Source organism: Mastigoproctus giganteus, chromosome 11 (assembly GCF_048544385.1).
Source record: "Mastigoproctus giganteus isolate SK-2022 chromosome 11, ASM4854438v1, whole genome shotgun sequence".
NCBI lineage: Eukaryota > Metazoa > Arthropoda > Arachnida > Uropygi > Thelyphonidae > Mastigoproctus > Mastigoproctus giganteus.
This window is the reverse complement of record NC_143585.1, coordinates 172,434,226-172,458,295: the sequence shown is the minus strand read 5'-3', so window position 1 is coordinate 172,458,295 and position 24,070 is coordinate 172,434,226. Positions and strand designations below refer to the sequence as shown.

General features: G+C 39.6%; 1 protein-coding gene across 1 annotated transcript in view; it reads left to right on the top strand.

Moving 5' to 3' along the window:
- The window catches only part of Grip163 (gamma-tubulin complex component 6), a 916,232-nt gene that overhangs the window by 138,910 nt on the left and 753,252 nt on the right, over nucleotides 1–24,070 (top strand). The window contains exon 6 of the mRNA XM_090384619.1: nucleotides 8,493–8,550. Within this exon, the coding sequence (XP_090240745.1) occupies nucleotides 8,493–8,550 (58 nt within the window). The remainder of the gene's footprint in view (nucleotides 1–8,492; nucleotides 8,551–24,070) is intronic.

The following is a 24,070-nucleotide window of genomic DNA, read 5'->3' as shown; positions in this document are numbered from 1 at the left end:
AGAACACTTATTTATTATTACAGAATACAGGTAGCCCTCGATTTATGTCGGGATTAGGTTCCTGGGGGGACAGGCGCAAATGCAACCCTTTAATGGAGTAAATTGGAAATCACTCCATTAGGTTCCGGGCACCAAACATTTTACCTACCACTTTGCATCGATTGTTTCATTTTATTAGCATTTTTCACGGTTGTAGTAATAGTCGATGGAGGCATATTCATAGCCCTACACACATTAGGATGGCTTTCACCAGATTCCATCCTCCGAATATTGCACTCCCTGATTGGGGGTTCCACCTCGTGACGGGTATTGCTACCAAGTACACAGGGTGGTTGTTGTTGTTGTGTCTGGTGTTACTGTTGGTGGAGGAACCCTCCGACTATCCTACAGGTGCTCAGGAATGCGACTTTCTGGAGTTCCTTGTAGGTATTTGCTGGGAGACCTATTGCTGCTAGGCTGTTATGTAGGGTCTTTGGCACCATACCTGTGGTTGACGCGATGATAAACATGTCACATCTCTTTCATCTCCTGTGTTAGGTTCATGTACTTCCTGATTTTTTCCCCATGGGTTTTCTGCAGGTTGCCAGCGTTGGGTACTGCTATGTCAATCAGATAGGTAGTCTTTTCCTTCTTGTCCACAAGGGTTATGTCCGGTCTGTTGTGCTTGATTTTTCTATCCATTATTATGGCGCGGTCCCAGTACAGCTTGTGGGTTGGGGTCTCTAGTACTGCCTGTGGTTTGTACTTGTTGTATGGTACACTTTCTTTGGTCAACTGGTATTTACTTGCTAGCTTCTGATGCATTATCCTTACCATCTGGTCATGTCTATGAGTGTACTCAGTCTGGGTGATCACCTTGCACCCCTCGGTGATGTGTTGGATCATTTCTGAGGCCAGGTGGCATCGTCGACATGTATCATCGGACACTCCGGACTCCTTGGCGGTGTATTTTCTATAATTTCTGGTGTTGATTACCTGGTCTTGGATGGCGAGCATGAATCCTTCAGTCTCGGGGAACAGCGTCCTGCTCGTGAGCCATGCATTGGAAGCAGTTTTATCTGTGTGATCTTGATGGAGATCATTGTAGTGTCTGCCACGGAGTGTCTTCTCTGCCCATCTTTCTAGCTTCGTTTCTACCTCCTGGTTGGGGGGGAGACTCTTTGCTTAGGTTGAGTGGGGTAGCCTAGTGGTCAGGCGCGCGGGTGCATATGTACACGTGCCTTGAGTGACCGGGGTTCAAGCCCGTGACTGCTGAATACGGTGCTGTTTCTTGTATTCTGTGTATCTTGTAAACTCCTCTGACCTTTCGGTCGTCCCGGAGTATAAACAGAAAATTTATTTAAATTTATACCGCTTGTCTATCTTCCTTATGGCATAGTGGAGTACTGCTGTGTGTTTCTGGAAGTAATCCTTCAGGTTACCTATTGCTGTCTTCTGTTGCTCAATGAGTTCTATCAGGCCCCTTCCTCTTTCTTCCCGGGCAATTGTCAGTTTCTCCACGGCAGATTTCAGGTGGTGTTGGCGGCTGTTGGTCATCATTGTCCTTGTCTTTCTCATGATATCCTCCAGCTCGGTATTAGTCCAATCTATGACCCCGAAGGACTATGTTAGTACTGGGGCTGCATAGGTGTTTATGGCTTTAACTGTGTTCCCTCCATTCAGCTTTGCTTTCAGCAGGTTTCTGAGCCTCTGATGGTATTTTTCGGTCAGGCAGACCTTAATTTCCTTGTACTGTAACTGCTGAGCCTGCATCATCTGCAAGTATTTGTAGGCCTCTCCCTCTGCCATGGCTTCGATCTCTTTACCAGTCTGCAGCTGGTAGTTTTGCTTGACTAATTTTCGTGGTGCAATCCATGGGTCTTGCATTTGTCTAGACCAAACTCCATCCTGATATCATTGCTGAATTCTTCTTTGATCTGGAGTAGTTGCTGAAGGTGCTTCTCAGTTCCCGCTTAGAGCTTGATGTTATCTATGTACATCAGGTGGGTGAGGGTGTACAGATTCTTTCTTCCTTCTTTGAGGTTATATCCATACTTGGTACTGTTGAGCATGGTAGATAGCGGGTTAAGTGCTAGGCAGAACCACAATGTGCTCAGGGCATCTCCCTGAAAGATTCCTCTCGTAATGGGGATTGGCCTGGTTGTGATGTTTTCGACCTTAATGGTGGTACTCCATTTTACCATCGTTTCTCCTAGGAAGTTTTTCACTATCGGATTGATTGACTTTGTAGATCTTCAGTGCCTCTATTAGCCAGCTATGAGGCACAGAGTCGAAGGCCTTGCGGTAATCGATGTAGGCTGTGTACATGTTGCAGTGCTTCTTGTCGGCTTGCTCTATACCCGCATCTGTGGTTAATTGCCCCTTGCATCCTTTGCTCAGCCACTTGCATTCTTTCTGCTGTTTGGCCATTATGTTCTGGCTCTCCAAGTGGTCTGATATCTTCCTGGTTATGCAGCTGGTCAGTATCTTGTACATTGTTGGGAGGCAGGTGATTGGCCTATATTTCACTGAGTTTCTTGTATCTTCATCTTTAGGCTTCAGATATGTGATTCCTTGAGTGAGAAACTTCAGGATTGTCTCTGGATGCCTTGTCATTTGGGTGAACTGCTGTGCCAGGTGCTTGTGTGTGCAAGTAAGCTTCTTGTACCAGTAGTTGTGGACGTTATTTATTCCTGGAGTTTGCCAGTTGTGAGAGTTCTTGATCGTTCTTCCCATATCTCCCACCCTTTCATTTCTTGTACGTCCTTGATTTTCTTTATTATTATTATTATTATTATTAATATTAGCTATATGGTGTAAGGAAGCCTGAGGCTTATGCTGCACCAGCCAAAAAAAAAAAAAAAAAAAAAACAACTGAGTTACCCTGAGAGAGAGAGAGAGAGAGAGAAGGGAATCACCAAGAAAGAGAAGAATGATGATAACCGGCTCAGGACTCTGGGTGAGCCAAGCCCATACTCACCAAGTGTGAGCCCCTTTTTACTAGATATGGCGGCTCTTTATTCTATTAAATTAAAAACTTTATAACATGATTGGCAAAAACTGCACACAGCTATCACTATTATTATTTAATTTATTAATAACACAATTAATAAAAAAATGTTAGCGTAATAAATTTCAAACATACGTAAATAGCGTAAACAACAACCAACTGAATGCTTCACTGCATTGACCTTTACCTTCTGCATCCACTAGTAGCTACTTTGAGGGTGGGAATCTTTCTCATCTCTGATATGGATGCCCTAATTGCTGATTGGCTCAGATTGTCCTAAATCACATGAACAGTGCATGATTCCGATAAATTTTGTTTGACGATTTTAAACTTTCAATTTATAAAAAATTGCAAAAATAAATAAATAAAAATAAAAATGCCGTTGTGGTCAGTAATCAGTGCTATTGCAAATCAGCGCAAATCAGACCAGTGCAAAACGAGGGCTACCTGTATAAAGAAAGGTTCTTTCAGTATAACATATTGAATGTACCTTACATAAAGCTTTTAAAGAGTCAAGTAAACTAAATGCTGATACCACCTATAGTATATTCTGAGAGAAAATTTTTTATAATAATAATAATAATAATAATATTAGTAAGTACACAAACCTGAGACATGAGGTCAGAGAGATGTGGCATATGCAAGAAGTAAAGACCATCCCGATCATCGTGTCAACCACCGGTATGGTGCCAAAGACCCTACCTAGCAGCAAAGGTCTCCCAGAGAACACCTACAAGGAACTCTAGAAAGTCTGAACACATGTAGGATATTCAGAGTTCCTCGACAAACAGTAACACCAGACATTACAACCACCCTGTGTACTTGGTAGCAGGGTGCCTTCATAGCCAGGTGGGCAGGAGCAGCAGTGCATAGCACACGCTTCTTGATTAGACCGGAGTTCGAGCCTGTCACCACCAAACACGGAGGATGCGGAAAGGTCAGGGAATGACCACTGCATATCCCCGCAGCAATATGGCCTTAGTTGCTAATGCTCCTAAAAAACCAAATAACAATTTGGTAGCAGTACCTGCCACAATCAGGGAGAAATAATGTAAGAGCAACAATAATAATAATAATAGCTCCTGCTATCTTGGACAAAATCAAGCAGGATGTGAGCAATCAACTACAAAGAAAAAGAATATGATCAGTTACCCTGAGAGAGAGAGAGAGAGAGAGAGAGAGAGAGAGAGAATCACCAAGAGAAGAATGATGATATCCAGCTCAGGACTGTGGGCTTGGCACACCTAGGGTCCTGAGCTGGATATCATCATTCTTCTCTTTCTTGGTGATTTTCTTCTCTTTCTCTCTCAGGGTAATTCACAATTTTTTTTCTTTTTTTTTTGCCTGATGCATCATAAGACTCAGGTTTCCTTGCACCATATGGCTAATAATAATAATAATATGGAACCAGAGGAGGATGAGCAAGAAGAAATACAACCTACAACAGCTGAAGTGGAAAGAGACAAGGTCATGATATTCAGAGTAGAAGATGAGTGGAAGAAGGCCCTAACGTGATACCTAAGTAGAGGCCAAATAAAATCTTGTGGAGAGTAAGAGACCACCTCAATCGGCAAATAATAGTACATTACCTTGACAACAATGGTGCAACGCTGGAGGCTATCCACACAGCCGTATACTGTGCTGTCATAGCAGCCACTAGGATTAATGGAAAGAAACGAGAGACCAGCAGCAGCAGAAGAACCAAAAACATAAGGAACTGCCAGCTTGGGAAAGAAGACTTCAGCAGAAGATAGAAGAATTAAGAGTCAAGATAGGTCAGTTGACCCACTACCAACAGGGTAATAGAAGTAAAAAATTGATTGTAAAGGTGAAGAGCATCCTAAAGAGAGATGGCATCCACAGCAACCTTGAGACCAGAAATCAGAGAATAGGAAAATACTTGGACACACTGAAGCAGAACCTCCTCGCACTCGGGAAGAGACTACGCCGATAAAAAGATAGCTCTCAGAGGAAAATAAAAACCGAATCTTCGATAAGGACCACAGAACCTTCTACAGGAAACTGGGAGAAGATGAGAAAGCAGGAAACGGACCACCTGAGAAGAAGACGATCAAGGAGTTCTGGGGACATATCTGGAGCAGTGAAGTAAGACTTAACAACCGAGCCCCCTGGATAGAAGTAGAACAGAAAAAAACCAAGGAAGTACAAGAGATGAGAGAGTGGGAGATTCGAGAAGTAGTAAAACAGTCGATCAGGAACACCCACAACTGGCGAACCCGAGGAATTGATAACATCCACAACTACTGGTACAAGAAGCTCACTTCCACATACAACCACCTAGCAGAGCAGTTAACTCGAATGATAAAGCACCCGGAGACAATCCTGAAGTTTCTCACTGAAGGAGTCACATATCTGAAGCCTAAAGACGAAGATACAAGAAACCCGGCGAAATACAGACCAATCACCTGCCTCCTAATGATGTACAAGATCCTGACCAGCTGTATAACCAAGAAGATATCAGACCACTTAGAGTCAGAACATAATGTCAGAACATAATTATAACAGCAGAAAGGATGCAAGTGGAGGAGCAAAGGATACAAGGAGCAATTAACCATAGATGCCGCAGTTATGGAGTAAGCCTATAAGAAGCACTGCAACCTATGCATGACCTACATCGATTACTGCAAGGCCTTCGACTCTGTACCTCAAAGCTGGCTAATAGAGACCTTGAAGATCTACAAGATCAATCTGATAGTTAGAAACTTCCTAGGAACAACAATGGCAAAATGGAGTACTACCATTAAGGTTGAGAACATCACAACCAGATCAATACCCATCAGAATAGGAATCTTTCATGGAGATGCTCTGAGCCCACTGTGGATCTGTCTAGCACTCAACCCGCTATCCACCATGCTTAACGGCAGCTGTTTGTTATTTGGTTTTTAGGAGCATTAGGAACTAAGGCCATATTGCTCCAGGGATATGCGGTGGTCATTCACTGACCTTTCCGCATCCTCTGTATTTGGTGGTCACGGGCTCGAACCCCGGTCTAATCAAAAAGCATGTGCTACGCACTGCTGCTCCTGCCCACCTGGCTATGGAGGCACCTTAATGGCAGCAAGTATGGATATAACCTCAAAGAAGGAAAAAAGAACCTGTACACCCTCACCCACCTGCTGTGCACAGATGACATCAAGCTCTATGCGGCAACCGAGAAGCAACTCCAGCAACTACTCCGTATCACCGAAGAATTCAGCAAGGACATCAGGATATAATTTGGTCTAGACAAATGCAAGACCCACGCACTGCACCAGGGAAAATTAGTCGGCCGAAACTACCAGCTGCTGACTGGTAAAGAGATTGAAGCTATGACAGAAGGAGAGACCTACAAATACCTAGGGATTGATGCAGGCTCAGCAGTTAGAGCACAAGGAAATCAAGAAGTGTCTGACCAAAAAATATCATCAGAGACTCAGAAGCCTGCTGAAAGGAAAATTGAACAGAGTGAACACAGTTAAAGTCATAAAAACCTATGCAGCTCCAGTACTAACATATTCCTTTGGGGTCATAGATTGGACTAACACTGAGCTAGAGGATATCAAGCAAAAGACAAGGACAATGATGACCAAGAGCCGCCAACACCACCCAAAGTCAGCATTGGAGAGACTAACAATAGCTCTGGAAAAGGGAGGAAGGAGCCTGGTATACCTATAGAGTAACAGAAAACAGCGATAGTTAACCTGAAGGATTACTTTGAGAATAACAAAGCACCACTCCACCAGGCCATAAGGAAGAGAGATAAGTGGTATACTCCATTCAACCTAAGCGAGGAGCCCCCCCTCCCGCCCAGACAGCACAGGAAACGAAGCTAGAAAAATGGGCAAGGAAGACACTCCTTGGCAGACACTACCATCAAGATCACATCAATAACATTGCTTCCAATGTATGGCTCACAAGTGGGATGATCTTCTCCGAGACTGAAGGATTCATGCTGGCTATCCAAGACCAGGTAATCAACACCAGAAACTATAGAAAATACATCGCAAAGGAGCCTGGAATGTCAGATGACACATGTCGACAATGCCACCTGGCTTCAGAAACGATCCAACGCATCACATGGGGATGCAAGGTGATCACCCAGACTGAGTACGCTCGTAGATACGAATACGTAGCCAGGATAATACATCAGAAGCTAGTGAGGAAATATCAGGTGACCAAAGAAAGTGTACCATATTACAAGTACAAATCCCAGGCAGTACTAGAGACCCCAACCGCGCATTATAGTCTTAGTAGCTAATGCGCCAATAATACCAAAACCAAAAACCCAACCCAACCCACAAGCAGTACTGGGACCACGCCATAATAACGGATAAGGCCATCCCACACAAGAAACCGGGCATAACCCTTGTGGACAAGATGGATAAGGTTACCTACCTGATTGACATAGCAATGCCCAACATTAACAATGTCCAGAAAATCCATGAGGAAAAAATTAGGAAGTACACGAACCTGAGACATGAGGTCAAGGAGATGTGGCATATGCAAGAAGTAATGACCATCTCGATCACTGTGTCAACTACCGGTATGTTGCCAAAGACTCTACATAGCAGCCTAGCAGCAATAGGTCTCCCAGAGAACACCTACAAGGGCCGACCGGGCTAGCCAGGTAGGTAAAGTGCATGCCTGGCAACCCAAAGGTCGCGGGTTCGATTCCCGCCTCGGGCTTGGATCACAGTAAAATTCAAAAACTTTGGGAGGTGCATTATAGCCATAGAAGCTGATGTGCCAACAACTAACAAGAAAAAAAAAAAAAAAAACAACACCTACAAGGAACTCCGAAATGTCGCAATCCTGAACATACCTGTAGTATAGTCAGAGAGTTCGTCAACCAACAGTAACACCAGACATTTCAACCACCCTGTGTACTTGGTAGCAGTTGTCACGGAGTGGAATCCCTCAATCAGGGAGAAATAATATAAGGGCAACAATAATAATTATAATAGCAGCTTTTATAGACAATTTTGAAAGTTCATTGTTTTAAAATTTTCTGAATGTGGTTTGATAAACTCATTCATTTGTAATTTGTAATGAGTATTCATGGAATACATAAATGCCATTCATTGGATTGGTCACAGTCACCAATGATTAATTAACCTTAACATCTCCATCCAAGAGTTTTATGAATAACTAAGATGCTCAAAAAAAAAAAAAAAACTACTAAATCAACAGATTTGATAACATATTTCCAATAGAGATCACACCTGGAAAATTATGCCCAACTAGAAACTACATACTTGAAAAAGAAAAAAAAAAAGGGTTAATTTGAAGTTTGGATGGTTCGAAATAATTTTAATGCCACCCATTAAAATTATAATATCAAAGCTCTACTTTAGAACAATAGCTGTTATTACTTTTAAATGGAGTTTAAATGGAGTGGGCCAATATGACTTTTTCATTTTGTGATATGAATTTTTTTTCTTCTAGCTGTTTGATTATAAAACAAATTTTCGGCATAATGAATTGCTTTTTTTATGTTAATTAGGGAAGTGTTTGAGCAAGTAATTCCAATTTCAGTTTTTCCTTCTTCAGAAAATATTGCTGTAAGTAGATTTTCATTTTAGAATACTTTTTTATTATATGTATGAGGGATTCATTCTCATATTGTTATATTGAAATTCAAAAACAGAATTCTGTATTGTTGCCCACTGGACACATTTTTGGATATAAAGCACTATTACACAGTTGTGTCAGCATGTACCTTTTGAGTTGGAATTTTTGTTTTGGAGGCACTTACATAACTCAGTTTTTTTTGTTCTGTAAAAAGTTTTTTTAGTTGTTTTTGTTCTGTAAAAAGTTTTTTTTAGTTTTTTTCGTTCAGTAAAATGCACCAATCTTTGACATTGTTTCTAAAACAAGACATTGGCTAAAATTTTGATGCATGTTTAAATTTTTTGCAAACGCATTTTACAAAGTATTGTAAAATGGGTTTGTTTCCTTATTGAAGCCATGTATTTTTTTTAATGTTGAAGGAATCACCCTACAGTATTTTTTTTTTTTTATAATATGTATATACAGTGAAACTTCTCCTAATGGACACCTCTCATTAACGGACATCTCTCTACAACGGACATTTTCAAATTCCCCAACTCACCTCCATTGGTTTTAACGTGTTTTCAGCTTCTGTCTAGCGGACATTCTCTGTAACGGACGCGGATAGGCAATCTGCACTGTTTCGTTTAGATTAGCACTTAATTTGATCTCCCCATAACGGACTGCGGGAGAGCTCACGGCCCTTTTTCTAGGAACTTTTCTTCCACGTATTGCCTCAATCGTGTGTTTATTTTCTATTTCCGATTCTCTGAATTTTATCAAGGTTTACGTCGCGGTTCTAAACCCTTTTTCAAGAATTTTAAGGCACGTAGTAGTAGTAGTAGTGGCATGTGATGCAAGAAAGCAATTGTATGAGCTTATGCAGCATCAGCCAAAAAAAAAATAATAATAAAAAAAATAAAATAAAAAAATCACGTGTAAAACTTCTGATGAATTCGGTGTGTGCAGGGGGGAGGGGAATTTGGTCAGCCTTTCGTCTTTTGAGTTTCAGTTTTCAGTTTTGTTCAGTGTCGTGTGAAGAGCACAATGTATTCTCGTAAACATTTAACTTTAAAAGATAAAGTCGAACTCATTAATGCGTATGATCGGCAAAAAAATAGTGTTCGCAATCTCGCTGCAAAATTCAAAATCGGGAAGACGCAGGTAAGCAACATCCTAAAGAAAAAAAATGAACTGCTCAAACAATTTTGGTAACACGGAAATGATCGGGTTCAAAAATCATTCCCGAAAACTGTTGGACTTCAAATTGACAATGTTACGTATAAGTGGTTATGTCGCGCACGTGCTAAAAAAATTCCCATTAATGGGCCTATTATTAGGGAAAAGACTTTGGAGGTGGCGAAATCTATGGGAGTAAATGAGTTCAAAGCTTCTGAGGGATGGCTAGACAAGTTCAAAACTCGGCATAAAATTTCTTGGAAAACCGTAAGTGGTGAAGGTGGATCTGTTGATACTGGGGTTGTAACAGAGTGGACTGTCAAATTGGAAGATATATGTAGTGGTTTTGAAGCTAAGGATATTTACAACTGTGATGAAACATGGTTGTTTTTTAAAGCTCTTCCTGAAAAAACAATGAGTCAAAAAACGAAAAGTGCCAGGGCGGAAAATTTTCTAAGGAACGCTTGACTGTACTATTGTGTACAAATATGCTGGGAGACTTTGAACAACCTCTTGTTATAGGAAAACCACAAAATCCTCATTGTTTCAAGGGCATAAAGTTATATCTTTTGAATGTTGACTGGAAGTCTAATAAAAAAGCGTGAATGACACTAGATATCATGAGCGAATGGATAAGTCACTTTAACCAAAACATGATTCGTCAAAACAGAAAAATTATTCTTTTCATGGATAATGCTGCATCTCACCCGCACATTGAATTGTCCAACATTCAAATCGTTTTTCTGCCACCAAACACATCTGCAGAGTGTCAGCCCTTGGATCAAGGGATAATAAAAAATTTTAAACTTCATTACAGAAAACGTGTGTTTTAAGACATCTCATTGCAAACATGAACGATGTAACATGTGCGAGTGACCTTGCAAAGAAAATCAGCATCCTAGATGCGATTCAGTGGATTTCCTCTTCAGTAAACGCAATTAGAAAACAAACTGTCGTGAACTGTTTTGTAAAGTCTGGCTTCTCAAACGCAAAAATTGAAGTTGTGAACAGCAATGTGGAGCACCAAGAAGAACAAGAACTTCCACATCTATTGATAATGTACTATACTTCAGCTACAAGTGACCCTGGCTACAAAGATATAGACTCGAACCTCACTACAGAAGATGGTGCTCTAGATATCAACGACATTATCATCGATATTTTTCAAGAAGTTCCTCATGAGGATGAAGAAATGGAAGGAGGTCATTCTGTCGAAGAACATATTAACGACGAACCACCGATGAAAATAGAAGATGCGCTCATACAAATCAATCGTTTAAAAATGTTTTTCGCCGCTGAAGAAGATACTGAAGGACTTTCGATGGTTTCTTCACTCCAAACAAATGTTGAAAACAAAATTATCAGCCGGAAGAAGGTGCAGAAGAAAATAAGTGATTACTGTATGTATTTTTCTTAAGATAAAGTCATAATATGCATAGCACAATTGTATGTATATTATTTACAAAAATATTGTGCAAAATCTGTATATAATTTAATTTAATTTTACATTAAACGTTTAACGATTTTTCTTTCTTTCTTTTTTTTTTCTCCCTCAGACTTCTTGTTAGCGGACACTTCTCTCTAACGGACAAATTTTCATTCCCCATGGCTGTCCGTTAAACGGAAGTTTCACTGTAAATGTTTATTTTACATTTTGACTTTTGCTTCTGAACAGCAAGTTGCTTGTAGGAATTTGCATTCTAATCAAACGCGATTGTATCAGTCACATTAACATGCAGGCTTGCAGAAATAAAGCATTACAGAAAATAAGAAATACAGAATATTCACATATAGAGAAGCAAGTGGAGCATATGATACGTGCTTATGTATGGTTAATGGGTCAAGGTACAGTTGCCAAATAAAACCAGAACCAAAGCTGTGGCTCTCTAGCTTCCAGAAAAGCAGAGAAGAAGAAACAATTTTAGGAAGGCTAAGGATTGGGCATACTCACCTCACTCACCTCTATTTATTAACTAATGACAGCATGCCCTGTCAAGTACAACTGGCCATTTGTTAATGGATTGTCCCCACTTTCAAGATATCCACTTAAACACCTTTAACACGTTGACAGCCATATCTGCCGTATATGTCCGACACCATTGGGCGCCTCCGTAGCCAGGTGGGAAGGAGCAGCAGTGCGTAGCACATGCTTCTTGATTAGACCGGGGTTCGAGCCCGTCACCACCAAATACGGAGTATGCGGAAAGGTCAAGGAATGACCACCGCATATCCCAGAGCAATATGGCCTTAGTTGCTAATGCTCCTAAAAACCAAATAACAAACAAACAACAACCGACACCATTACGTTTTTGAGGCACTGCATTGGATATATATTGCCAACACCCACTGTTTCAGTGGGAGCTGCATCGGCTGTATAGCGCTGATGATTGTTGGAAATTTATGTTATTTTTGAAAAGCATGGCCTTCGGTGTTACATGTGATGAAATTTGCATGCTGCTATGAGAAAAAAAAGCGAGTAACTGGTCATTATTGAAAAATTCTTTATTATTACAAATTTTTTAATTACAAAATTATAAAATTGTAATTATATTTATTTTGATTTATGGTGTTGGAAATTTACTCCAAACACATGAAAGGCTGATGAATACGGTCTGGGCAATATATCGAAACTCTTTTCCCCTTTCCACTAGCAACTGATCTTCCTTCTGACTCTTTCAATTTTGTGTAACAAAAAACGCACATCCTTCTAACATTCTTGTTGTTTGCATCGATTTTTGTCGTTAGTATATAAGTATTACCACATTTTGGCTTTTCACGTTTCTCTTTCTGTTCTGTATTTAGGAAATCCATAACTACCTCTTCCCAAAAGCTTCTTATTTTTATTTGTTTTCGCATAGCACTCTTGTATATCACGTATGCATTGACAACTGATATTCCGAGTATATATTCTATCCTAATTTCCAGTACCACTTTACCCCCATTCTTAGTGTTGTGGCATACGAACCCATTTGATCCGACAGATCAATGCCTGCCTTTCCCTTATTATAAGCTAGAATAGGAAGTGGTTTTTTTTTTTTTTTTTTTTGCTTCTTTCCGTTTTCCTTTACTGGTGGAGGATCCATCAACCATTTCTGGAGCATGCCTTGTTGTTAGTAGTCTCACATCTCGAGCATCTTGCCACTTTAGAACAATAATTCCATTTTTTTCTTCCTTGTTGACCATCTCCCCTTTATTTAACTTTGAGTACATGTTTGGGCATACATTTTTTATTCGCTTGTAATGTACCAACAACTCGAGTTTTTTTATGAAAAAACAATAATGCCAGATGGTAGCTGGTATAAAAGTTATCTATGTACCAGGTGCGACCTTCATTTAGAAGTCCTTGCGATAACTCTTTGCAGACCTTTGCAGCTAAACCTATGGATTTCATATAATTTTCAGATTTACCTGAATAGATTTTGCTAAACCAGGTATATCCTTCAGTGGAACATAACTTGAACAGTTTGATTCCATACCTGTGTGCTTTATTTGGAACATACTGTTGGAATATCAGCCTGCAAATGTTATTATTGGAGTCCCACAGGGTTCAGTGTTGGGTCCATTTTTGTTTACTGTATTCATTAATGATATATATATATATATTTATTGTATGATGTGAGCAATACACGAAGGAACCAGTGTTTTCCATGCTTCCTTTGTGTATCGTGGCCGTGAGATCCAAATGGATAGTACAGCACCATCTTAATATCCAAGCCTGAGGTGTGATTCAAACCCACGAGCTGACCGGGCTAGCTAGGTGGGTAAAGTGCCTGCCTGGCAACCCAAAGGTCGCTGGTTCGATTCCCGCCTCGGGCTTGGATCAAAGTACTGCAAAAACCTTGGGAGGTGCATTACGGCCACAGAAGCCTATGCGCCAACAACTACCAAACCCACGACCTTTGGGTTACCAGGCAAGCAATTTACCCACCCGACTAGCCCGGTCGGCTATTAATGATATTGATGATGATATATTAGGCTTAATGTCCAAGTTTGCAGATGATACGAAGGTCGGCAGGTTTGTTAATGACACTAATGACAGTACGCTGCTGCAACAGGATCTAGAAACGTTGAGCAGATGGTGGCAACTGAAGTTTAACTTGACAAATGTAAAGTATTGCATATGGGAATCACTAACTCCAGAGTAACGTATCGACTGTGTGGTACTACACTGACAATGGTAGAGAGTGAAAAGGACCTGGGGTAATTGTGTAGGCAGATATGAAGTTTTCTGAGCAGTGCAAACAGTCTGCAAGAGTAGCTCATGGTGTCTTGTAAATGATCAGCCTGCAAATGTTATTAGTGGAATCCCATAGGGTTCAGTGTTGGGTCCATTGTTGTTTACTATATTCATTAATGATATATAGTAGTTGTTGGTGACTCTGTTGTCAGGGAAATGGGGAACATGCTTTGTAAAAAGGATAAGTGGAACAGAACCAGGGTATGTCTGCCAGGGGCAAAGGTTGATGACGTTATAGAGTGGATATCATCTTTTAAGGGCACAAAAGGTGATATTGTTGTACACATTGGCACAATTGATATCAAGAGTAGGAGACTGGCAGAATTACTTAACAAGTATAGGTCACTGTTGAAAAAAAGCCGTGAATTAGGGTTGAATTTGATAGTGTCTGCAATTCTGCCCAGACACAATAGGAGGGAGTATATGATGAGAGCCTTGTCAATCAATTCGGCCCTGGAAAGACTGTGCAAGGCTCTAGGGGTAGAATTTTTTTCAGCCTGGACTGTACTTGTTAATAGGAGAAACTGCTTCTACAGGGATGGGATACACTTAAATAGAATGGGTGCAAGAATATTTGCTGATGCTATCGAGGCAGTGTTAGGTGGGTCTGAAAACTGCTAGCTTGGGGGGAGACAAAGACTAATAGATTAACAGTCCACTGGCAGAGGTGAAAGAGATTCTTGCACTGCTTCTATTGGAATGAACAGAAGCCTGAAAAACAAGATGCAGGATATTTCAGAGACTGCTGGGAGTCATTGCTGTACAAGTAAACACATGGATTGTGTTAGGTTAGCTAAGAATAGAAACAGGTGCATGTATACTTGCATGTACACCAATTCTACGAGTTTAGTAAATAAATTTGATGAATTTGAGGTATTGCTCAAAACATCAAAGGCAGATATTGTTGGGATCTCAGAGACGTGGTGTAACAGATATAAGGAATACAGAACTGGAATTTGAGGAGTACAACGTCTACAGAAAGGATAGACAGGATAGGAAGGGAGGAGGGGTTATGGTATTAGTTAAGAAACACATAAAATCCAAGGAAGTGAAGCCAGTCGACACTGCTGGACAGTGCAGTGTCGAGTCAGTTTGGTGTGACATAAGCATTGGGAGATCAAAATTGAGAGTAGGAGTGTGCTATAGGCCTAATGACTCTGATGAGTATAATAAAAAACTGTACAGGGAAATAGAGTGGGCCAATAAATCAGGGAGACATAACGGGGGATTTTAATTTCCCAGATATTGACTGGAATTTGTGGTTTGGTCACTCACACACTAGCAAGGCTTTTGTGGATTTTTTGGATGATTGTTTTCTACATCAGCATGTTCGGAAAGCAACTAGAGCAAGTAATACTCTTGATTTGATTATCAGTAGTGATTCTTGATGCATTATGAATCTGCAGATAAATGAACCACTAGGTGTGGAAGTGATCACAGTGTGCTGAAGTGGGATTTACTCAAAGTGGTAACTACCATTAGGGGTAAAGGGAAGGGTTATTGCTTTCGTAAAAGTGACCACAGTGGACTGAGACAGTACTTAAATTCTATTCAGTGGGACCAACTGATGATGTTACCAACAGCAAATTCAAAATGGGAAGCATTCAAAGAACTTATCTTGGAGCTACTAGGCTTTGCATACCAAATAAGAAATATTGTTCAAGGTTTAGGCCTAAGTGGATGTCAGATGAACTGATGAGACATATGGCAGAGTAGAAAAATGCATGGGATACATACAAATTAACACGTGACACAGAAACCTATGATTGATATAAGTTGATCTGTAACCAAGTTACAAAGTAGGTTAGGCAGATGAAGGCAGATTACGAGAAATCTTTGGCAACGGATGCAAAGAAAAACAGCAAAGAGTTCTTTACTTATGTAAACTCTAGAAGGAAGGGGATGAATCAGATTGGTCCACTTGATATCGATGGGTCAACTGTTGATGATCCTGCTCAGGTAGCTAACAAACTAAATGAATATTTTGCATTGGCTTTCACGCATGAGGAGTTATTCAGCGAGAGGAATGCCAGCGGTGTATTCAACTCTGGCAGAAGCTAGAGAATCTTGTAATAACTGAGAGTAAAGTGGAGGAGAAATTGTTGAAGATAAACACAAGAAAGGCACCTGTGGTGGATGGGATCTATCTAGTTATATTAAAGGAGGCAGCAAAGGAAGTAAGCAAACCCTTGGCCATAATTATGAGGGCTTCTTTGGACTCAGGGGAGGTACCCACAGACTGGAGATGTGCAGATGTGACCCCAATTCACAAAGGAGGATCAAAGGCTGACACAAGTAATTATAGACCTGTGAGTTTAACTTCTGTTCCAGGAAAATTAATGGAGGCACTGGTTAAAGAAGCACTGCAGGATCATCTCGACAAGGCTTCAGTTATAGCTCGGACACAGCATGGTTTTGTTAAGGGAAAGTCTTGCATGACCAATTTGATTGGGTACTATGATGCAGTCACAAAAGAACTGGATGCAGGGAATAACTTTGATATTATATACTTGGATCTTAGAAAGCTTTTGATACTGTTGCACATGGAAGACTGCTGCACAAATTGGAGCAGTGTGGCATTGGAGGTAAATTGCTGCTATGGATAAAGGGGTGGTTAAGGGGGAGAAGACAGAGAGTGGTAATCAATGGACACTGCTCATCGTGAACTAATGTTATCAGTGGAGTCCCTCAGGGTTCAGTGTTGGGTCCATTATTGTTTTCTGTATTTATAAATGATATTGATGATGGTATATCAAGCTTAATGTCCAAGTTTGCAGACGAAACGAAGGTTGGCAGGGTTGTCAAGAACACTACTGACACTATGCTGCTGCAACAGGATCTGGAAAGGTTGAGCAGATGGGCTGAGAGGTGGCAAATGAAGTTTAACATTGACAAATGTAAAGTACTACATATGGGAAACAGCAACCCCAGAGCAATGTATCAACTCTGTGGTACTACACTGACAGTGGTAGAGAATGAAAGGGACCTGGGGGTGGTTGTGCAGGCAGATATAAAGTTCTCTGAGCAGTGCAGACTAGCTGCAAGAGTAGCTCATGGTGTATTGTCAATGATATATAGGAATTTTTCTAGCAGGGATAAGGCGGTGATTATTCCCTTGTATAAGGCAATGGTGAGGCCACACCTAGAGTACTGTATACAGGTCTGTAGGCCTCATTTCAAGAAGGATGTAGAGCTGCTGGAACGAATACAGAGAAGAGCAACAAGATTAGTGAATGGAACAAAGGGGTGCTCTTATGAAGAAAGGCTTAAGTTTTGCAAATTAGTGTCTGGAGACTAGGCACCAGCGAGGTGATCTGATAGAGGTGTATAAAGCCTTGAATGGTTTGAGCATGCTCAATGCTGATGGGATTCTTCCTCTTCCTCAGAATAATCAATAATCACCTGAGAGGGCATAAATTCAAATTGAGGAAAGACAGATGTAGGATAGACGTGTGGAAATTTGCCTTTAGCCAGCAGGTGGTTGGTTGGTGAAACAGACTTCCATCCCTTGTCGTGGAAGTTGATAGCTTAAATAAGTTTAAGGCTCAGCTGTACAGGTATTTCGAAAGAACAGAGGGGTGAAGTGGAAGTGGGGTTTTTTTTTTTTTTTTGGCTGATGCTGCATAAGCTTGCTTTCTTGCATCAAATGCCTCTGCTAATGCTAATGATATACAGGAATTTTTATAACAGGGATAAGGTGGTGATTATCCCCTTATATAAGGAAATGGTCAATCCACACCTTGAGTACTGTATACAGGTCTGGAGGCATCATTTTAAGAAGGATATAGAGCTGTTGGAACAAGTATAGCATTAGTAGAGGCATTTGATGCAAGAAAGCAAGCTTATGCAGCATCAGCCAAAAAAAAAAAAAACCACTTCCACTTCACCCCCCTGTTCGTTCAAAATACCTGTCCAGCTGAGCCTTAAACTTATTTAGGCTATCAACCTCCACTACAAGGGATGGAAGTCTGTTCCACCAACCAACCACCCGCTGGCTAAAGGCAAATTTCCGCACGATTATCCTACATCTCTCTTTCTTTAATTTGAATTTATGCCCTCTCAGGTGATTTTTCTGAGCTAGAGGAAGAATCCCATCAGCATTGAGCATGCTCAAACCATTCAAGGCTTTATACACCTCTATTAGATCACCTCGCTGGTGCCTAGTCTCCAGACACTGTAATTTGCAAAACTTAAGCCTTTCTTCGTAAGAGCATCCCTTTGTTCCATTCACTAATCTTGTTGCCCTTCTCTGTACTCGTTCCAGCAGCTCTACATCCTTCTTGAAATGAGGCCTCCAGACCTGTATACAGGTGACCCTCGCTTAACGCTGATAATGCGTTCCGGAAAAACAGAGCACTAAGTGAATCCGCGCTAAGCGAGCGCCGCATTCCCATAAGGTAACATATGTATTTGTGAGTTGCGGTCAGTGCCATAGGATATTTCCTAATGAATAGTAAACAGTAGTGAAAAGATGACAAATATCGGTCAAAATATTTAATATTTGAATATTTGTACATATAAAATATTCTGCATTACAAAAGTATATAATTATATGGTAACTACTTACGTATCAAAATTAAACTTAAAATTCCAATTAAAATCATGAATTTAATTGATATAAATTGATTTAATTTAATTGATGAATTTAATTATGAAAAATGTGTCGATTTTGGGTTGAACTTTGGCCCTCTTCCAAATAAACTAAAAGGGATATTAATTTTAAATCCCCCGCAGTTTAATTATCACCCGAAAATAAAGTCAACCGATCCTTCGCCGCTTTGAAACCTGGCATGTTTTTTTCTTCTTTCAATATGAAACTTCTTTTAGGCATTTGTTTCCACAAAAGTCCTGCTTCATCTATGTTATAAACTTGTTGAGAAGTATAACACACAGTATCCCTCTTCAATAATTTTAACAAGTTCTTTTTTGAAAGTTTTTGCTCCTTGATCTGCACTTGCGGCTTCACCCTGGATTTTAAATCTATTCAACCAGCCCTTACTAGTTTTAAATGGTTCCATTTTTTTTTTTTAGGTGAGTTTTCTTCAGATCATCATATAGGCTAATCTCTCTCTCTCTCTTTTATTATTTATAATATTTAACTTAACTGAATTCTGCATTGAAATATTATCCTCAATAAAATGAGTTAGTCTTTCCATTTCAATCCTAATAGCCGGCCTAGCCCTAGTTGCTTGCAGTGAAACAGCTATCTTTCCCGCTGCTAAAATTAATTCTTTATTATTTTTTTTTAATAATTGTTCTTGCAGTTAAACTTGCAAGTCCTAAATTTTGGCACACATCCGCTTGTCTTTGACCGGAATCTATTCGCTTCAAAACGTCTAATTTGATTTTCAAATTCAGTCTTTTTCCTTACATTTACAGTCTTCGTATTGCGCTCAGATGTTGTTGCTTTTTCATTCTTATCGGCCATTATTATCTCTTCGAAAATGTAACTGCATTGGTTGCATTAATTATGATACAATGTTCAAGTAAACTGTCCGTTTCGCACGATGTCTAATACGGTACTGAGTGATCACTAGACTTCGGATAAATGCATATAACGCAAATATTACAAGCAATATACGTGATCATTTTTATTAAAATGTTGATCTCCAAACAACGTAACAAGTCACTGTACTGCAATTAAATTAGCGCGAGAGAGAATTTCACTGAGCGTGGGAATATTTCTCAGGTCTGCGTGCGAAACGTTTTAACCGTATTTTTATATTCATTTTCAAGCTATCCACTCCATCAAATGAAACGATTTCATTAAATATGCCAAAAATGCAATCTGTAAAAGAGCATTATAGTGATCTATAACAGCGTTATAGTCAGATACGGGTTATAATATAAGAACAGCATTATAGCGAATCAGCGTAAAATGAACCGCGTTATAACGGGGGCCTGCTGTACAGTACTCTAGGTGTGGCCTGACCATTGCCTTATACAAGGGAATAATCACCTCCTTATCGTATAGAGAAGGGCAACAAGATTAGTGAATGGGACAAAGGGTTGTTTTTATGAAGAAAGGCTTAAGTTTTGCAAATTACAGTTTCTGAAGACTAGGCACCTGCGAGGTGATCTGATTGTGGTGTATGAAGCCTTGAATGGTTTGAGCATGCTAAATGCTGATTGGATTCTTCGTCTTGCTCAGAATAATCGCCTGAAAGGCAGAAATTCAAATTGAGAAAAGACAGTTTTAGGATAGATATGTGTAAGTTTGCCTTTAGCCAGTGGGTAGTTGATTGCCGGAATAAACTTCCATCTATGGTTGTAGAAGTTTACAGTTTAAACAGATTCAAGGTAGAACTAGACAAACATTTGGAGTGAGTGGATGGGTGAAATGAGAAGGGGGGAGTGTGCTTTTTTTTTTTTTTTTTTTTTTGTTTGATGCTAAATAAGCTTGCTTTCTTGCATCATATTCCCATGCTAGTGCTGCCCCTCCAAGCAATAAGAATTTCATCAATGACGAAATCTTTGCCTGGTAAAAATATTTTATGATATTTCAGCTGCAGAACATCTATCAGGTGTTGTATCTTACTGAGCCTGTCCCCTGGAATAGTGGTTTCATTGTCTGAAAATTGAATGAGGTGCATCAACAATTCAAATCTGTTGCGAGACATGGTTTTTGTTACTAAATTATTTTTATAGATAGGTTTGGTTGAGCAGTAAGATGCAATACTGCCCAATCTTACTTGTCCCATCCACACAAATGTAGCCTGAAAAACTTTTTCATCTCATCAGCAGTTGTCGAAACCCACTTTTTTAGATGACTCTGCCGTGAAGCTTGGGTACTCTGAATTTTTTGTTTGTCATATCTTTTTATTTCCATTACAATAAGATTTATTACTTCAAAATAAAAAAATAATGAAAACGCCTCAAGGTGAGTAATGTTTCTTGATATGTCTATTTGTAGTCCTGATTTGCCTCTAAAATCAAATAGTTTTTGCTGTCCCTCATATTCAGTCCATTCAGTAGTGTCATTTGTTTCAGTCACTTCAATCTCAGGTTCTTCGGTATTTTCAAATCGCTCATCTATGTTTTCTTCTTCCATCCAGTCTTAAAGCACTTCTTCAATATTTTCAGGTATTTCAGCATCTCCTTCATTTGAAGAAATATCCCAGTTAGGATCTATTACCGAATCATCAGAGTTGAAATCTTTTTCATCTTCAGAACTACTACTAAGATTTTCAGCAATTTTTCTGTTAGTTCCTCTTCTTTTAGTAATTTTCTTTTAGCTGTTTAGATTTTTTTTTTACAACACACCCGGGTTCTCACATCTGGTGAGCATGGGCTTGGCAAACCCAGGGTCCCGAGCTGGATATCATCATTCTTCTCTTTCTTGGTGATGCCTTCTACTTCTCTCTCTCTCTCTCTCTCTCTCTCTCTCTCTCTCTCACACACACACACACACACACACACACACACACACAAGGGGTAACTCAGGAATTTTTTTTTTTTTTCTCTTTGGCTGTTGCAGCATAAGCCTCAGGCTTCCTTGTACCATATGGCTAATATTAATAATAATAATAATAAATAATAACTTGCTGAGAAACACAACACAATAATAATGGGGATAATACAGTGTGCTGATGAACTTGTTTTCCCACAATCTCTAACAATACTGACAAACTTATTGCGACATTTGAGAGTTTATTTTATCGCAATTAGTTTTATTGCAGTGTGCGCTGTGCGTGCAATAAACTAATCACAAACGACCTTCATATATATGCCGTAATAGCGCCACACGTATGTGGCTGACATGGCATCTCAAGAAATAAAGTAACCTACTGGGCCACATCGGCAACATATATGCAACACAAAAAAAGACACTTTTTTGATATTTTAAGTGAAAAAACTGCACAACAATGACATTTAAATATTTATTTTTGAATTACTAATCAAATTATTTACGAAATATTTTTTGGCTCCGGGGAATTTTTTTTCTTAAACTAGCTTTGCAGTCAACTTGTTAAATCAGTTTCTAATACACTGTCATGGATAAATTTATTGCAATTTCTGGGAGATGATCCTAATAAAAAATAACTAATTACTTTCCTAAATCATATAGAAATATACCATAAAATATAACAGGTATTACAATGAAGTTAATATTCCATATTTTCCATCCATTAGAAAGACACAATATGGCTCTAGCAGCCTACATTTTGTTAAACTCAACAACAACAACAACGACTGCTCAAATTTGTATAGCAGTCTTTCATGTGCAACAGTATCAAAAACTTTCCTGAAATCCAAGTATATGATATCAAAATTACTTTTTGCATCCAGTTCCTTTGTGACCACATCATAGTATCCAATTGAATTGGTCAGACAAGACCTCCCTTTATCAAATCCATGTTGTCTTAACTATTACTGCAGTCTTGTCTAGGTGATTCTGCAACACATTTTTAACCAATGACTTCATTTAGATAAGTTATAGAATTTCTTAATGTACCGATTTGATTGGACTCAAGTTCGAGTAGCAAAGCTTAATAAACGGTACTCACCTTAGATAATCTGCAGGTGTTATTGTTACATGAGGTAGGATGGATGAATAATTTAGGGGTTTAAGGGGTTTTGAATAATTTTGAGTTTAAATAAGTTAATTAGTAAGTATACGGAATTAAAATATGCTCAAGGAAGTAGAAGTGCACAACTCCGTCCTTGGTTGTCATTGAAGAATTAATTGATTAAAAACTCTAAAATATATGAAACCGGTGAAGCCAAAAGTCATAACGACTGACTTTCATTTTTTAATGTCTTCAGATAGCAATACTAAAGTGAGAAGAGAACGCGTGTTTTAAAGAACTTCTATGTTCCCGTGATGCTCTTTGTGAACATGCGGGAACATAGAAGTTCTTTAAAACACATGTTCTCTTCTCACTTTAGTATTGCCAACTGAAGACATTAAAAAATGAAAGTCAGTCGTTATGACTTTTGGCTTCACCGGTTTCATATATTTTAGAGTTTTTAATCAATTAATTCTTCAATGACAACCAAGGACAGAGTTGTGCACTTCTACTTCCTTATTTTAATTCCGTATACTTACTAATTAACTTATTTAAACTCTAAATTATACAAAACCCCTTAAACCCCAAAATTATTCATCCATCCTACTTCATGTAACAACTGCAGATTATCTAAGGTGAGTACCGTTTATTAAGCTTTGCTATTCGAACTCGAGTCCAGTTTGCTTGTTGTTTGTTGTTTGGTTTTTAGGAGCATTATAAACTAGGGCCATATTGCTCTGGGATATGCGGTGGTCATTCCCTGACCTTTCCGCATCCTCCGTATTTTGGTGGTCACGGGCTCAAACCCCGGTCTAATCAAGAAGTGTGTGCTACGCACTGCTGCTCCTGCCCACCTGGCTACGGAGGCGCCCTTGAGTCCAGTGACTTCATTATTTTCCCCAGAACACAAGTTAAACTAATAGGTCTGTAGTTACTTGTGTCATCTTTTGAGTCCCCCTTTGTGAATTAGGGGATAGATTTGCACACCTCCAGTCCATGGGAACCCTTCCCTGAGTCCAAGGAAGCTCTCATAATTATTGCTAAGTGTTTTCTTATGTCCTTTGCCACCTCCTTTAATATAACTGGATAGATCCCATCCACCCCGGGTGCCTTCCTTATGTTTAACATCAACAATTTCTCCTCCACTTTGCTTAGAGCAAAGTGAAGGAGAAATCATTTAGCTCCCTGTTAGAGTTTGTTAAACGTTTGGCATTCCCCTCCTTGGAAGGCGCTTCCGTAGCCAGGTAGGAAGGAGCAGCAGTGCGTAGCACAGGATTCTTGATTAGACAGGGGTTCGAGCCTGTCACCACCAAATACGGAGGATGCAGAAAGGTCAGGGAATGACCAACGCATATTCCGGAGCAATATGGCCTTAGTTGCTAATGCTCCTAAAAACCAAATAACAAACAAACCCTCCTTGAATAACTTGAATAATATTGTTTTAACCAAATATAGAGAACCTCATATTAGTAGTAGTGGCATGTGATGCAAGAAAGCAAGTGTATTAGCTTATGCAGCATCAGCCAAAAAAAAAAAAAAAAAAATCACACCATTCCCTCCAAATGCCTGTCCAGTTCCTCCTTAAATTTATTTAATCTATCAACT